The following is a 16,007-nucleotide window of genomic DNA, read 5'->3' as shown; positions in this document are numbered from 1 at the left end:
CAACAGTAATAATGAGCAGGTTAATCGCAGTGTTGAGATTACTGCACAGAGATATTGTTGATGCTGGACAGCAGTAGAATTTAGTTACAGATTTTTTGTAAATAAGGACACTGATATACAACAATTATATTGTAGATTTATACTTGTGAGGAAAACAAGGTGATCAAATGGGTTTAACATGTAAACCAGATTCAAAGTTATGTTTTTTGCTAGAAGAGGAATGTTTATACGAACGGAGAAGAATGGTGTGAAATTCTGTTAATAAAAAGACGAAGAAGAGCCTGCAGACCAAACGCTACTCATGTCTCCTGCCTCTACTTTTCTGTATAAAAACAGACCCCATTGAAGGCCTGTAACACAAACACTAAGCTAAGGGTAACTTGATAACCTACAATACTTAGTCTTGAGTCCCCCCCGACTGCTTTAAATGTTGCGAAGAAACTGGGAAACGGGTGCATCGAATTATTGAAACATGTCCAAACTTAAATAGTGGTGAAGCAGTAACACAGTTGTTTATTGTTCCACTTTCACAAATAAAGAATCACTTTTTTGTGCAAAAATACTATATAATGTATCTCAAACAATATTTTTATGAAATATTCATTTTTGTGAAATAAAATTTAAGAAATTGGAACAAATGATACTGTTTCATGATTGGCTGCTAATAACAAACAGCATAAAATAAAAATTTAAAGGGCACATAAAATGCCACACATTTAGAGCCTAAATTACACCATTGAGCCCAGCTCTCAAAAACTGACATAGATTTAACACTGTCTGTGAAGCTGGATTTAAGAAATAAGTGCTTAAAGTCAAAGTTTTACAAACATATTTAGGTGACATTCTGTCAGCTCAGAAAGGCATCATCATGTGGTTGGAGGGGGGTAATAGTACATTAATTTATGCTAGTTAACTAAAGAAAACTAAAACTAAAGTCAATTTAAGGAGATAAAATTTGGGCTGTCCCTAGCTGCAACAATTAGTTTTATGTTAAGAAACAAAGGTTATACTGTTCACGTTCACTCCCGTTCACTCTGGTCTCGTAAGTTGCTGTTCAATGGCTGCACTCAAACTGAAAAATCCAGCTGTTAGCTGTGATATACTAGCTTTTCTTCCAAACACAACTAAACAGTTTACAACATCACAAGTTATTAAATGCGTATCAGGTGCGGATCTAGAGAAAATTTGGCATGGAAATCAAAAGAGGTGGCAAAATCAAAGCCTTTTTTTTTTACATATAAGCAGGTGTTACATCCTGTAATGTGCATTACATATGGTTAAAATACATCAAATGCAGTAAGTATACAAGCTTCATATAAGTATAGTCTATAACTTTATTTTCTTTAGCCCAGATAATTAAACATTTCACTAACATAAAACGTGAATTTTTATGTACTATATAGCCTTATAATAATTATAATAAATAAGTATGTAGCCCAATATGTATAAAATCAAGAAATCTACACATCATGAGGTTCATTTACAAATACAAGTCTAACTACAATTTCACACTCTTTTGTATTTGAAATAAGGCTTCTTCTCAGGCCTAGGTTTCTTCTGCAGCTTTGTGGAAGTGATGTGCGATACCACTGATTTCCTTTCCGATTTACTGATCCAGTGCTGATACTTTGTAAAAAATCTTAATGTGTTATTGTATTTCAAATTATATCTTCATAATGATTAGAGGACATCAGACTACTTGTTCTTATTGTTTAATTATGAAGAATTGTCATATAGAAATAAAAAACCTAAAGTTATCAGTTAGCTATTAGAACACATATATCGTGTCATTTAATATGTATATGCTTGCCTGGACATTTCATCAAAAACATTCAACATTCACACTTTCCCTCATTCATAGTAGTGCTGTGCTACACTACAAATTTTGGTGTCGATCCAATACCAAGAAAATACAGGGCCAGTATTGCAGATGTCCATCTATCCATCTTTTTCTGCTTATCCGGGGTCTTGTCCAGGGGAACACCAAGGCATTCCCAGATTAATGCCCGAACCACCTCAACTGGCTCCTTACGATGTGGAGGAGCAGCAGCGCTTCTCTGAGCCCTTCCCAGATGGCTAAACTTCTCACCCCATCTCTTAGGGAGAGGCCAGCCACCCTTCGAAGGCAGCCCATTTCGCTTGTATGCGCAATCTTTTTCTTTTGATCACTACCCACAGCTCGTGACCGTAGGGGGTAGGGACGTAGATCAATTTTTAGAACATAACTCCCACGATGAATGAGGGAACACTGTATGTGATACTAATTATGTAATATCATTCTTGACTATTTTTGATTTTACCTTGATATTTCACGTTTAGAAATGTTTTTTGTCTTGTCTTGTTTGGTATTCTTATTTTCAGAATACAGTCTCACATATGTCGATTTACAGTTATTTTTTCACTGACTACTGTATTAATACAACTGATCTGAAATCACTCAAAAAACCTAAAAACCGAATAGGGAAAAAGTGATATATTTTTATGTAAAAACCACAGACATGGTTACTGAATTATTTTCACAACTTGAAATGCAAATATAAAGAAATAAAAACCTATGCACAAATTTTGTAAACAATAAAGTTATACACAACAATTTCCCTAAAAATGCAGCCACTGCATCTGGCAATCACAAACAAAGGCAGCCAGTATATCACTGATGCAGAACGAAAACAGCAGAGCAGTGGGTGCCAACGACCAACTCCCAGACAACAGCCGGTGTCAGCATAGCCCCTCCCAAGAACCCTCAATGTCTATATGTATTTAAAATTTAAAGGTGGGCACAGACAAACAGCCACAGCTCCTATACCCTATACAAAATGTATTTCCGGGAAGAGTTAGTGAAACAAAATAATCAGCTGTCTTATTGTGTCTTGTGATACAACTTACATACTCTTTATTGCACAAGGTAGTAACAATCGATATTGTTGCATCTGTCCATCATCAGCTGTTTATTTTTGTTTTTTTCTTCTGACCAGCTTTCTGCACCACCTTTTCAACATCCTAATAATGATTACCACACAGCTTGTATGTGCAAAAATGAAATACATTCTTTGTAATTAAAAGCGGATTAAGTCTGATTTAAAGAATAATTAGTGGATCAACACTAGGCTGCTTAAAAAGTGTGGAAGGGCAATAGAGAATTTAAGAATATTTTCTTATTACAACTAGTAGTTTTCAGTTTACTTTTAGCTAACTATCATAATCTTGATGCCTACTCAAAAGAAACACTTATCCATCTATCCATCGTCTTCAGCTCTTATGTAGTTGGGTGTAGAGGAGAGGAAGCTCAATGCTATTTCCACTGTCACTGGAAGAAGGTACACCCTAGTCTTAGGACAGACAACTTTTCACACTCACATTAACATCTATGATTTAGAAGCACTAGTAAACCTGAAGACCTTGTCTTTGAATATATAAAAACACACCATGAGAATCAATTTTATAAAAAGAAATCTGATGACTCCTCTAAAGATAAAAACACTGAAGCACAAAATAAATTATGTTAACAATGAATTAAGCTGTACTGTAAACATTGGATTTAAAAAAGAGGAAGGGGAAACAAAGGAAAAAAAATTAATGTCCTTTATACAATGTGATTTTCTGTATTTTGTGTAGCTGCTGAATAAGATTATATTCATATGTTCCTGGATGATATCCAGTTCCAAAATTTTGCTCTTTGATTTTTTCAAAGTAATGGCCCCAGTTTCCATTGCTGTCTGCTCCAAACCCAAAGACGCTGACCTGGACAAAAAAAAAAGTAAATACATAAGAAATAAATAATGAAAGTTAAATTTCAATATGTCATATAATTTCAGCTTTGTCACAAGAGCTAACTGAACTAACTACAAAGAACAGAGGCCCCCAACCCCCGACGGCAGCCTCAGACTCGCAGAGCTCAATACCTTTTTGCTCAGTTGGAATCTCACCAACAAACTGGATCACCTGCAGTTTGGTGGTGAGAATGTCTGACATCCTCACAAACCAGCCTCAGTCAGTCCGACTTGACCATTCCCCCCAGGGCTGCATTTTCAGCCCCTGCTGTACAGTTATGATTGTACACCAACCCATCCAAACAACGTCATCATCAAGCATGCCGATGACACCACTTTGGTTGGGCTCATGTGTGTTGGAGATGAGACCGCATACAGGGAGGAGATAGAGAACTTGTCCCACTGGTGTTCAGCAAATCATCTGAAGATGAACGTCCTTAATCCTTTAAGACCTACCATAGAACCAAGTCCACCAGAGCTTATCTTTATAGTTTTACATTCTGTAGTGCCATTTCAAGTTCCTATACATCAGTACAACCGTTATAGCCCAAATATTAATAATATGTATGCATTAAGTCCATAGTAACTACATAAATTGCCAAAAAATGAAATAAACTACAAAAAAATTGAAAATCTTTTTCCTGCGATAGTTCGCGCTGAGGTCTATTCCAACGTAGGAAGTGTTTTGAACAGCTAATCGGATCGGCAAAGTGTGTTTCTGGAATATTACGTTTTTGTTGCTGCAAATGCTTTTTATGCAATTTTTGCAAAGCTATATGTGGAAGGAAACCGTGACCTAGGGCAAGCTGATGGCATAAGATGTAAGTACAACTCCTCCGGTTTCATATGCAAAAAAAGTTATTGCGCTAGCTTACGTGGTTCCAGTTCTACAGCGATTTAGAAATAGTTATGCAAAATGGAGCGCGCCCACTCCAACGGGTTTTAAAGGGTTAAAGGAAAAGAACTCACAAGGCACAGAGAGGTCCTCACCCCTCTGATTAAAAACACAGAACGGCTGGAATCTGTCCCCAACCTCAGGTTTCTGGGCACCCACATCTCTGCTGATCTCACCTGGACCCAATACACCAATACCCTGGTAAAGAAGGCCTAACAGTAGGAGAGCATGCTCTCCATTGAGGGCTACAATTGAGAACAGGAAGGTTGCACAGAGTGATTAACACTGTCAAAAAAGAATCATTGGCTGCCTTCTGGCACACCAGGATGCCAATAACAACAACCTTTATTTGTCACATACAGAGTACAGAGTACAACATGTAGTGAAATGTTTGTGTCCGAGGTGCGGACAAGCTGCAGACGTAGCTGCGCCATTTTACAGCTTGGTTTTTGTTTTGTTTTTTTAGCATGTGGGGTCTAGCCAGGACCATTACTGGGAATAAAACTAGCGACTCCCGTTCAAAAGGCAATAACCCCCTACCCACACCTCACCAATCTGAGCCACATTCTTGATTTTTAGTTCACAAAGACTTCTCATAACCACTCCTGAAACTTTGAAGGTTTTAGCTTTTTATACAGTGAAGTTACAGGAGGATAAAAAAAAAATCAGGTAAAATGTCCTTCGCTTGTTAAAATAATCCCGTCCGATACCACGTGAGAATAATAAATATAACATTTTCTGTTGTAACCCTCAAACTGAATGGTAATGCTGTGGAGGTATGTAATAACAACAGGGGAGGTCTCAGTGTCTCACTCCAACTTTATTAACTGACTCTCAGAACTTCACATATAGTAAGCGCCAAAATCTCCACCTCAGCACTTCCCTTCAACTTGGGTGTGAGTGGAGCCACCTGGTGGTCCGCTACACATACCCCGCCCTGAACACACAGTCAGGTCTCTATTCAGTCCAGGACCCTGGGCCTAAGCAAACCCGAACGACTGAACCTGGGAAGGAGAGAACAGGCAGAGGAAGGTCCATCCCATGAACGAGGCTGGTGAAGGCGAGCAGGAAAGGCAGGAGGAGGCTCAAACGCCGGTGGTCCGGGGGTAGTTCTGGGGGGAAAATCAGAGTCTGTCAACCCCATCGAAGGAGGGCAGCCACGGCGAGGGGCCTGGGCTGGCACTACATTACTGTCCGGAAGAACATGTGCAGGTTTAAGTCTGTCAACACACACAGTCTCCCTTCGACCCCCAAAATCCAAAACAAAATGTTTCTGGCCCGGTTCGATAACCCTGAATGGGCCGTCATACAGCGGCCGCAGCGGTGTCCTGTGGGCATCGTGCCCGACAAAAACAAACTTAGCAGTCTCTAAAGTCTTTGGAACAAAAGTGTCAGGCACGCAATGGTGCACCGGACCAGGAACCCGAAGCGAGTACAAAAGCGGGTTGAGAGATAGCACCGATGGATCGAAGCAGGGAGGAGGATTTTCAGGCAAGAATTCTCCAGGCACGCGGAGGGGCTGACCAAACACTAGCTCAGCTGGGGAAGCGCCGAGATCCTCCTTAACCGCATTTTGCACAGAGAGACAATGTATTTATAGGAATGTGTGGTGTAGAATAAACCGCAGTGGGCGTGTGTGTGGTTGGAGGGTGTATTTGCAGTGTTGCCAACAAGTAAGGAAAATCGCTTTTGGCTGTCCTAAAAGTCGCTAGAAGTTGCTAAATGACATCGTCACAAGACTCCAGTGACACCAGAAAAAGTTGCCAGATTTGTCGCTAGTCGCTTTTTTAGGGGGAAAAAGTCACTAAGGGGATTTGAAAAGTAGCTAAATTTAGCGACCAAGTCACTAAGTTGTAGTGATGGGATTTCCGTCTCTTTTTAGAGAACCGGCTCTTTCGGCTTGACTCACTAAAAAGAGCTGGCTCTTTCGGCTCGCAACCGGATCTTCAGGTTGTTTTGTTGCTTTAATTAATTATTAACAGCAATATAAAATTATGCACAAAAGGAATTACTAATGTAAAAACAAAACTGTGGTTTTATTTATATATGCTTGTATATAAATTTATATGGTGGCTCCTAGAGACAAATCACATACAAACTCCAAAAAGCACGTACAAACTCCAAAACACGTACAAACTCCAAAAAGCACGTACAAACTCCAAGACACGTACAAACTCCAAAACACATTTCTAGCGTTAACTGAACTTCCAAAACAGAGCTACCTAGATCACTTAAATTACACAATTGAAAGCATATGTGTATTGTTTGTGTATTTATACACAAGCACTCATATATATTCAAATAATTTTAAAAAATGTTCATTTACCTGTTACTACCACACACCAAATCCAGTCATTGGTACTTCCTGACTTGCCACTAGGTAACAAAAGCTCAACACTGCCCCTAGCATCCTGGAGCACTTCTATTGTGCTTTGTACGTGTTTTGGAGTTTGTATGTGTTTTGGAGTTTGTACGTATTTTGGAGTTTGTATGTGCTTTGTCTCTACGAGCCACCGTAAATATACTTTTATTTATTCAATCCACATAAAATGTAATAAATAAATCATATAATACAAAAAAAACGACATTTCAACTTTTAACCATTTAAATTTTCAGCTTTTCCTTTTAAACAAATTTAAAGTGGAACAAGACAAAACACTGAAAAAAACCACAACACAATTAAATATAAATATGAAAAAATATGAAAACAAAAAGAAAATGCACATTCTCCGTCATATGGACCTACATGAATAAACTTTCTGAATCCTTTATCGTCCACAACTGAAAATAGTTGTGGATAATCACTATACCTTTCTAATGTGACGTTGTTGTCCCTGGCTCTCTTTCTCTCTCTCCCCCTCCCGCTCTGTTCCTGTGCTACTGCGAGTGTAACTACCGCCTAGGGGTGGGTTTTTATAATCGATTCATCGATTAAAATCGATTCTGGCTTGGATAACGTAAAATCGATTCATTAAAATCCTGAATCGATTTTTTTAATATAAATTTATTTTGCCCGAAATGCCAGAATCTCTGGTGACATCTCACAAAATTTCAAGAACCACCAAACAGTTAAGACAGTAAATGAGAGCAGGTACATGGATTCTGCACATAGACTTAAACACACAGCGCGACCCGCGGATCAGAATCAGTTAGATGTCGCCTTTCTCACAGTCGGGGCTGAAAGCCGACAGCTCGCTGATTCTGATCTGTCGGCGGGTCCGCGCTTTGTGTTCACGCGCTTTATGAGCCGATTCTAAAGCTGTTAGTTTGATCTCTCTCCAAACAATATTGACCGAACCAGCAGCAAAAGAAGATCCAAACGCGTCACATTAAACATCGTCATGAATTCACTCTGACTTTTACTGTTTTGCTTCCATCGCGATGCACAGCTCTCTCTCTCTCTGTACTTCAAGAACAGTTTCCCTTTCTTCATTATTCGCTTGCTTGTTACGCACAAGTCTACTGTTGTTTACAGCGCTGTCGGACGATGTTTTTTTCCCTTTTACATTCTTCCGAAAAGAAAACCTCATTTCTGCTGTTCAATACTGAACAAATTTAAACTTTTTAAAATTATTCAAAATGCAAAACGCTTAGCTGTGTCTCTAATAAAACTTCTGTAACTTCAGAGGTAATGTTCATATGTTGATTAATGGTTTTCTTTCGTTTTTGATGTACTGCAGAATATTTTTATAAAATCCCAGGCCAGGAAAATCACCTTCATGTTTTTCTGTGTTTTATCCTCAGCTACTTTGACACAAAGGCATCTGCTGTGACGCTTACACCTGTGATAAAGTCTTGCGTGTGTCAGCTTCCTTTTTATTGATACAAAAATATGTAAATGTGCTGATCTGAATTATAATATTTCTGACTGTCAAAATTTCCCAGATTTAAATCGAATCGAATCGAATGAAATCGAATCGTGGATCGAATCGATTCGGGACCTTGTGAATCGGAATTGAATCGATTCTAGAAATCAGTGACGATACCCAGCCCTACTACCGCCCCCCTCTTCCCAGCGCAAAGCACAAGGCTTGCGTGTGGAGTGAAGCGGAAAAAAAGTGCGAGAGAGAGGGTGAGAGAAAGAAAAGAAAAAACCACGGCTCCCAATGAGGAGCCAGCTTGCGTCGTTCACTTCAAATATTCTCTAAGAGCCGTTTCGTTCGCCACCGACACATCACTACTAAGTTGGCAACACTGTGATGATCTTCTAAAACAAAGGGGGGCCTAGCAAAAAATTTTGGGAACCACTGCTATAAGGATTTACTATACATGTGTTGGGAAAGTCAGCATCACAGTATACTTTGTTTAATTTCAAACAGGAGAAAGAGGTAAACAGCACATTATCATTCTTACTCTTTGGTCTTTGTAAATTTTGATTAAACAACAATAGCACACATCCCGTACATGCTATTGCTATTTATAGTGGTTTAACCTGTCAAGGACAAAAACAAAAGAATTCTGCATCAAAGCTTGAAATCATAGATTTCCTGGATTGGTGGCATGATAGTTAGTGCTGTTGCTTCACAGTAAGAAGGTCCTGGGTTCAAATCCACAATCTGGCTAGTTTGCAGTTGTTTCTCTTTGGGTATTCTGGTTTCCTCCCACAGTTAGAAGTCATGCAGTTATTAGAGTTAGGTTAATTGGTGATTCTAAATTACCCGTGAATGTAAATGCAAATGGTTGTTTGTCTCTATGTGATAGACAGATGAGCAGTCCAGGGTGTACCCTGTCTTGTAACCTATCACTTCAGGGTTATTTTCCAGCCCCCCTGCAACCAGGATAAAGATAGGAGGATCGTAGTTGTTGTAGAGCCATTCACTTTTTATGGTAACCAGACTCTAGACATTATGTAATATGAAGACAACATGTAGTATTTAAGTGACCAAGTTGTATTGGGGTAAAAGGTTTTGAATAGTGTTGAAATAAAATGACAAAATTGTGAAGGATTCAAATATTCTAAGAACTCAACTTACTTCATCTAAACATGTTTCAATCGCATTTTATGAACACAAAATGCACAGGTTTATTGAATATGAAAAAGTTGTGTTGATTTAACTCAGTTGTTTAAGTTTCTGTGAAAGCAAAACAATTGCGTGCAACCAATGTCCACTATTGAATTAAGTAAATCCAACATGGCCTTTTTTGTTAGTGTAGATCCAAAATAATGCAATCAAAGATGTAATGGACAAAAATAAAATTACAATTCTCTGGGGGGGGGGTTTTTAGCATAGTTGGCAGTTATGGCATATGTACTTATTGCACAGCAGTCCTTATTGCTTCACTGGTATTTCTTTGACTTTTGGAATGTTATCCTACCTCATCACAAATCATCAAGCTCAAAGCCAAAGCCATGAAGCCAGTAGATGGATAAGCACCCTTCTTTAGTAACCAAACTTGATGAACGTGTTTCATGAAAGCCGGATTGAGGATCATCACCTGGTAATTAAACATGGTCATTTATTCTGCGAATAATGCACAATATAATCTTTTAACTAAATTATATTTGATATATGAATATACAGTTTGTCATTTTTGTTAAAATATAGAATAATGTACTCACCAAATTCTTGTTGGCTAGGCTCTGTTTGTTTAAATCACCATTTTCTCTGTTGGAAATATGCTTTTACGTTAATGGCATATATGCTAGAAAAGGAATTAATTAGCAATTATGTGATTAGAATCATTTAACGCTAGATTCCGATTGAAATGATAAATGCACACAATAATGAATTTGTTAAGCTTTTCACAACCCTAAATATTCAAGTGTACTAAATATATATTCTAAATACAAAAACATAAAAAGGTAACAGCAATGTTTGAACTACCCAACGTTCTCAAGGAGCCACAAAAAATCCTCCATCTTGAATGGAAAAAACACAAGGTGAGTGGTGTGGTCCAATAAGCTAGCAGTCTCTGGATACATGACACGATGAGTTGTTTTGGTACCAACATCCACTTCAAAGCCTCTGGTCGGCCCATAGTTCATTCTAAATTATACATATTTAACATCATGCAGTTAAATCATATTTTGTGAATAGAGTCAATACAACAACATTAGGGGTGCAACGATACTCGTATCGATATTGAACCGTTCGATACAGTTCTTTCGGTTTGGTACGCATATGTATCGAACAATACAAAATTTTTAATTTATTTTATCAACTTTTATTCTGACGATGCAGTCTGTGTTGAGAGCTCAGGGAATGAGATGAAATGAGATAGCCTTTATTTGTCAGTTGCAGGCCTTTTGCCTACAACCAAGATGACAGACCTTGCCGACCGTACATACAATACAAACATCACATTGGGGAGACAGGTCAGGCCAGGTAGCGAGGAAAAAAACATCGAAATGTGTAACACAAAAGGATAATACAGGAATGCACAGGTATCAACACACCATAACACAATAAACACAGACAAGCAACATGGTAAAGTGTTCCAGTGTGTACATCTGATCTGGGACCGCTGCAATCTTCGACTGCGCCTCCAGCTGACCCGATGTCCACATCATGGGGGAGGTAAGGGTTGGAGGTGGCGTTGGATAGGGAGAGTAATGCGTCAGTGAGTGCTTACCAGTATCAGTATATGTATGTGTGTGTGTCCATAGTTCAGCTGAGACAGTGTCCTTCGCCCCGCCAGGCTAAGTAAACAGTCTTCCAGCCAACCCAGGTGGCCTTGTAGGGAATGGGAAGGAAAAGACTCAACACAGTCGTTATCAGGGAGTTTTTGTTCAGCTCCAGCCTTGAGCCCACAGCTGGCGCCGAAGGGGTAGCCGCATTATGATGGTGATTTTTCTTTTGCAAACAACTCATGAGAATTTCAAGCTGTTTTTAACACTCCGACACTGGTCTCTCAATCTCCCGTTAACTCATTCACTGCCAGCCATTGGCAGTGAATGAGTTAAACCCATTGACTCATTCACTGCAATTGACGGCTATAGACGTCAATGGCAGTGAATGAGTTAATAGCTGCGAGTTTCTCCATGATGTTATTAGCCATCGATTCTGTTCGCTCTTTTGCTCACATAGCAGATTCTGAGACCTCACGACCGCAGCCAACTGATCCGAGATGTAATCCAGCTTCCGCCCAGAGATGTTGTTCTGAGTTGATTCTTTCCTGATGTAATCCAACATACATACGCTCAGAGGTGTTATTCTGAGCATTCACTGCAGTCGTAAGCGCCTCCAAGCTCTTAACCATGCTGCCTTCAGTGAGTCCTTTCTGAGAAGTTGCACCTGTCGTTCCAATCCCAGCGGGCAGCCTTGTGGGGGTTTGAACAGCCGGTTCCGCTCTCTTAATTCTCCGATAAGCCAGGGCCAAGCCAGCTCCGATCAGCAAGAACCCTGTTATCATGGTTCCGAACAGGTAGATATCTTCAGCGTCCTCGATCGACAGTCCCGCCAGGCACACAATCCTCTGCCACCCGTCCATCGTGTATCCGGCAGGGAAAGTCCCTCCCGGGAACTCAGGTTCTCCCGAGCCCAGACTTCTCGTTAAAGGGTGTCAATAGCATTCAGACACCAGTTGATCAAATCCATAATTATCTTTTAGGTTTTAGACACAGACTGTGAGAGAGTGTTCCAGGGAAAGTAATGCAAAAAAGACACGAGACTAGACAAGGACATAAGAACTAGCAGGGAAGATAGGGGAGAGGAGAAAAAGTGCGTCCGCCTCCTCCGAGAGCCAAAGAAGTAGATCTGCGTTTGACTACTCCGCCTAGGCTGCACTGTCGAGCGCAGATCCACTTAGCGCAGCGCAAGCTAGCAAGACAGAAGCTAAGCTCATTGCAACATGGCAAATTAAACCTCCCCCACCCTCATTCAGATCTGGCCTTTGGAACTATTTTGGTCTTCATGTGAAGTATGACCCTGAAGGTAAGCGCGTCATGGACAAAAGTAAAACGGTATGTCGGATGTGCCACGCAATGCTCAATTACATGGGTGGGAACCATGCTCGTTAACGTGTTGACGCCGTCCAGCCCCACGCACGGGGCGATCCGCAGTAGCTCGTTAACGGAGATTTGCCTTGTTGTGGCGTTAACGTGATTTCAGATTAACGCTGACAGCACTAGTGGGAACACAATGAATATGACTGCACATTTACGCCAACATCATCCTAGTGCAAAGACAAGTGGAATCAGACAAAAACAACAAGCACGCATGCTACAAACTTTACCCGAGTCATTTAGACAGCCGTTAGCACATGATTCTCCTTATGAGCACCTGATATGTTTAATATGCTGCTGAGAGTATACCCCAGAAGAAGCGTATAGTATAGCTTTTATTTTGGAAAGAGCCATTTCTCTGTAATAAACTCTCTTTTCCAAAGATGGGTGATTTCTCGATCAGATAGATTTATTTTTTTATTACTTTGTTGTTTCAGCAACATTAAATTTAAAAACTGTACTTTTGAGTTAAAATATATATTTATAATTTTAATAAATGACAAATTAAAAAAGCATGAACATTTTTTTGTATCGAAAAAATATCGAACCGTGTCACCAAAGTATCGAACCGAACCGTGAATTTTGTGTATCGTTGCACCCCTAAACAACATAATAGTCAACTCTAAGTAAAAGTGAATGTTTGATTGTATTCTATTTTACCTTATTACGAAATCATGCAAATCAATCAGAGGTCCATAACGTGATCCATTCAAATTACCAGAATTCCCCACTACAGCACAAATCCTGCAGCGATCAGGCCTGGGTTCTACATCTTCTGAAATGATCGGTAGCATCTCAAACACCTTGTCTACTGTTGCATTGAAGAAAGCGAAGTCGTATTTTTCCTGCTTTATTTTCTGACAGACATAAGAGAGGAAAGTTAATAAAGTTAATGGAACTGGTAACCAGCAAGTTTTACACTTTTTTTGTCAACATTGAATATATATATATATATATATATATATATATATATATATATATATATATATATACATATACATATACATATATATATATATATATATATATATATATATATATATATGTGTACATATATATATATATATATATATATAGATGGATATCTCACACGTTCCAAGTATATGTTTCAGTGGCTCCAACAGTTGGAAAAATATAATGAAATGCAAAGTTAATCAACATTTGTTTTGTTTAGTGATCATTTAATTTACCTTCCACCAGAGGAAATCATTCTCTGAGATGCTGTGTTTTCTTGGCAAAAAGGGTTCAGGAGATGCATCAATCTGTTCCCTAAACCAAGGATCACCATCTCTTATACATTTGAGACAGGAACAAAAGCTCGACTTCCAGGGCCCAAAGGAGTAAACAGATAAATTCCATGAAGGACTGAAAAACATAGGAATCACTGCGATGCACAGGAGTAGGGAAATAAGAACCCCGGATTTTTTCTGTCTGTAATTCATCTTTAATGAAGAACAATCTGTGGATTTAGTGAGTGGAGAAACATTCAGGTGAGTAAATCTAAGAATGTAGACAATGTTACAAAGAAGCCTACAACAAAACACTATCCACCGTTTCAAAAGCAACCTTGGTGACATAATCTGGGGACGGCATTGCATAATCAGTGCTATATGTGAGGGGTTTATATGTGTTAACTCATTTAAAAGACATTGCCTTTCTACTTAAATAGCATAACATGACACCCAGTAGAAAGGAAAACATCTTGGACAATGTTTATTTAATATAACATAGAAAGACGCTTTTGTCACGGCTGGGGCGGCAGTCGTGTGGAGGGTGAGAAAGGAGGATCCAATAGCAGACAATGGCGGAGGTGCAAGTGGGTTTTATTTACAGTGCACAAAACCAAGGTGTGGGCAGAACCGAACATAAACCTAAACTGGGAAAACTAATACAAAATGGAGGACATGAAGCGAGGAGCAGAGAGACACGAAGAAACATGGAATAATGCAGACTACGCGGGAAGTTCACAGAGAAACACAGATGACGCGACGAGAAGCACAGTCAGACACCAACTATAAATACACACACCAGGTAATCAGGAAATGGTACACAGGAGGGGACACAGCTGGAACTAATGGGCATAACGAGACAGACCTATAAAGTAAAACAGGAAACACCCAGACTGTTTTACAACACAAAACTCGGGGACCCGTACAGAGCACAGAGGGAGACACAGGTAGGGAAAATAAACACGACACCCAAACCCCAACAACCAATACAAATCAGAATAACTAGAAAATAATAATCACAAACTCAAGGCGCTGGGTCACCGACCCAGGACCATGACAGCTTTGAAAATATTTGATAATTAGATTGGTTCTTATAGTGTTCTCTTCTGATCTATCAAACCACCAACATTCCACTTAGCAGATGACCTGCTCTACCTCCTAAAAACTAAATGATCCTATTAACCTGCTAAAGAATCAAACAGAAAGACACAATTCAGTCACACTATAATGCTAACATGTTTTTTAAATTTATATATTTAACAACATCTGAATAAGTTTTTTTAAGAGGTTCTATAAAGCTTGTCATGAGTAATTAATAGTGTTAAATGTAATTATATTTTCTCTTACCTTCAAAAGTAAAGGAGGTAGAAAGCAGGCAGAGAGCCTGTGAAAGATTTGAATTGGTGAGCTACTATTCAAATAGTGGGGTTTATTTTTGGTTCTAGGAAAGCTGAATTGTTTGGGTTGTTCTCAGAATTGAGAAAAGAGGAAAAACCTGTCTGTTAACTGTGCAACAGCCAGTGTAGTATTACCTGGGAGGGTTTATTTATGATCTGTTTAACCCATGAAAACCATACATGGAAGGAAACCATGTATCCATGTCAGATTATTTTTGATATGAGCTTATGAATGTAGTACCATAAATAATGAGAAGAAGAAGAAGAAGCAGAATATCACATGATTTTATTTGTATTCATTATTATTATTATATTTCTTAATATTATATATAATTTAATGCTAGATGGGAAAATGAGTTTCATTCAGTTTCATTTTTGAAAATGATGAATGACTGTTATTATAATTATATTTATTATTTTATTATTGTTTGCAGTAGTTCACCTGTGCTGAAGCTGATGTGATCTACTCCTTTACCAATTCTAATTGGAGTCATTCATACCAGTCATCTCTTGTATAAAAATTGATGCTTTTTGAAATGTTTTAGAATGCCATTCAACCTCTATACACAAACCAGAGGGGAGGATTTGTTTGTTTTTTAATTTTTCATGGTACAAGATGATACTATATTATTAAGAAGGTACCAAAGATGGTATGCTACATTAATGGAGAGAAAACCTCCAGATTCAGACAGCCTCATATGAGCAAGCACTTGGTAACAGTGGGAAGGAAAAAATCTTATAAGAAACCCTCTGCATTGAACTAGACACATT

The 16,007-nt window shown here is 38.8% G+C and overlaps 1 protein-coding gene across 1 annotated transcript; it reads right to left on the bottom strand.

Moving 5' to 3' along the window:
• Positions 1-557: 557 nt before the first annotated feature.
• On the bottom strand, positions 558-15,301 carry LOC146549701 (CMP-N-acetylneuraminate-beta-galactosamide-alpha-2,3-sialyltransferase 1-like). The gene is made up of 7 exons (XM_085261279.1): positions 15,187-15,301; positions 13,801-14,069; positions 13,271-13,467; positions 10,491-10,652; positions 10,226-10,271; positions 9,982-10,101; positions 558-3,741 (listed from the first exon to the last, which is right to left on the bottom strand). The coding sequence occupies exons 2-7, from the start codon at positions 14,050-14,052 to the stop codon at positions 3,574-3,576; spliced, it is 945 nt and encodes a 314-aa protein (XP_085117405.1). The 5' UTR covers positions 14,053-14,069; positions 15,187-15,301; the 3' UTR covers positions 558-3,573.
• Between the last annotated feature and the right edge of the window lie 706 nt (positions 15,302-16,007).

Source organism: Mchenga conophoros, linkage group LG22 (genome assembly GCF_057382185.1).
Source record: "Mchenga conophoros isolate Kocher_MC1m ecotype Shallow Benthic linkage group LG22, M_conophoros_male_GT1.1, whole genome shotgun sequence".
NCBI lineage: Eukaryota > Metazoa > Chordata > Actinopteri > Cichliformes > Cichlidae > Mchenga > Mchenga conophoros.
The sequence above is the reverse complement of the archived record's forward strand: the minus strand, read 5'-3'. Positions and strand labels throughout refer to the sequence as shown.

Excerpts from the sequence above, each read along its gene's own strand:
- LOC146549701 (XM_085261279.1), bottom strand. The coding sequence starts at position 14,052 with ATGAATTACAGACAGAAAAAATCCGGGGTTCTTATTTCCCTACTCCTG. Across the intron at positions 10,102-10,225 it reads GCCTAGCCAACAAGAATTTG|GTGATGATCCTCAATCCGGC; the intron begins GTGAGTACATTA and ends TTTAATTACCAG. Across the intron at positions 3,742-9,981 it reads GCTTGATGATTTGTGATGAG|GTCAGCGTCTTTGGGTTTGG; the intron begins GTAGGATAACAT and ends TTTTTTGTCCAG.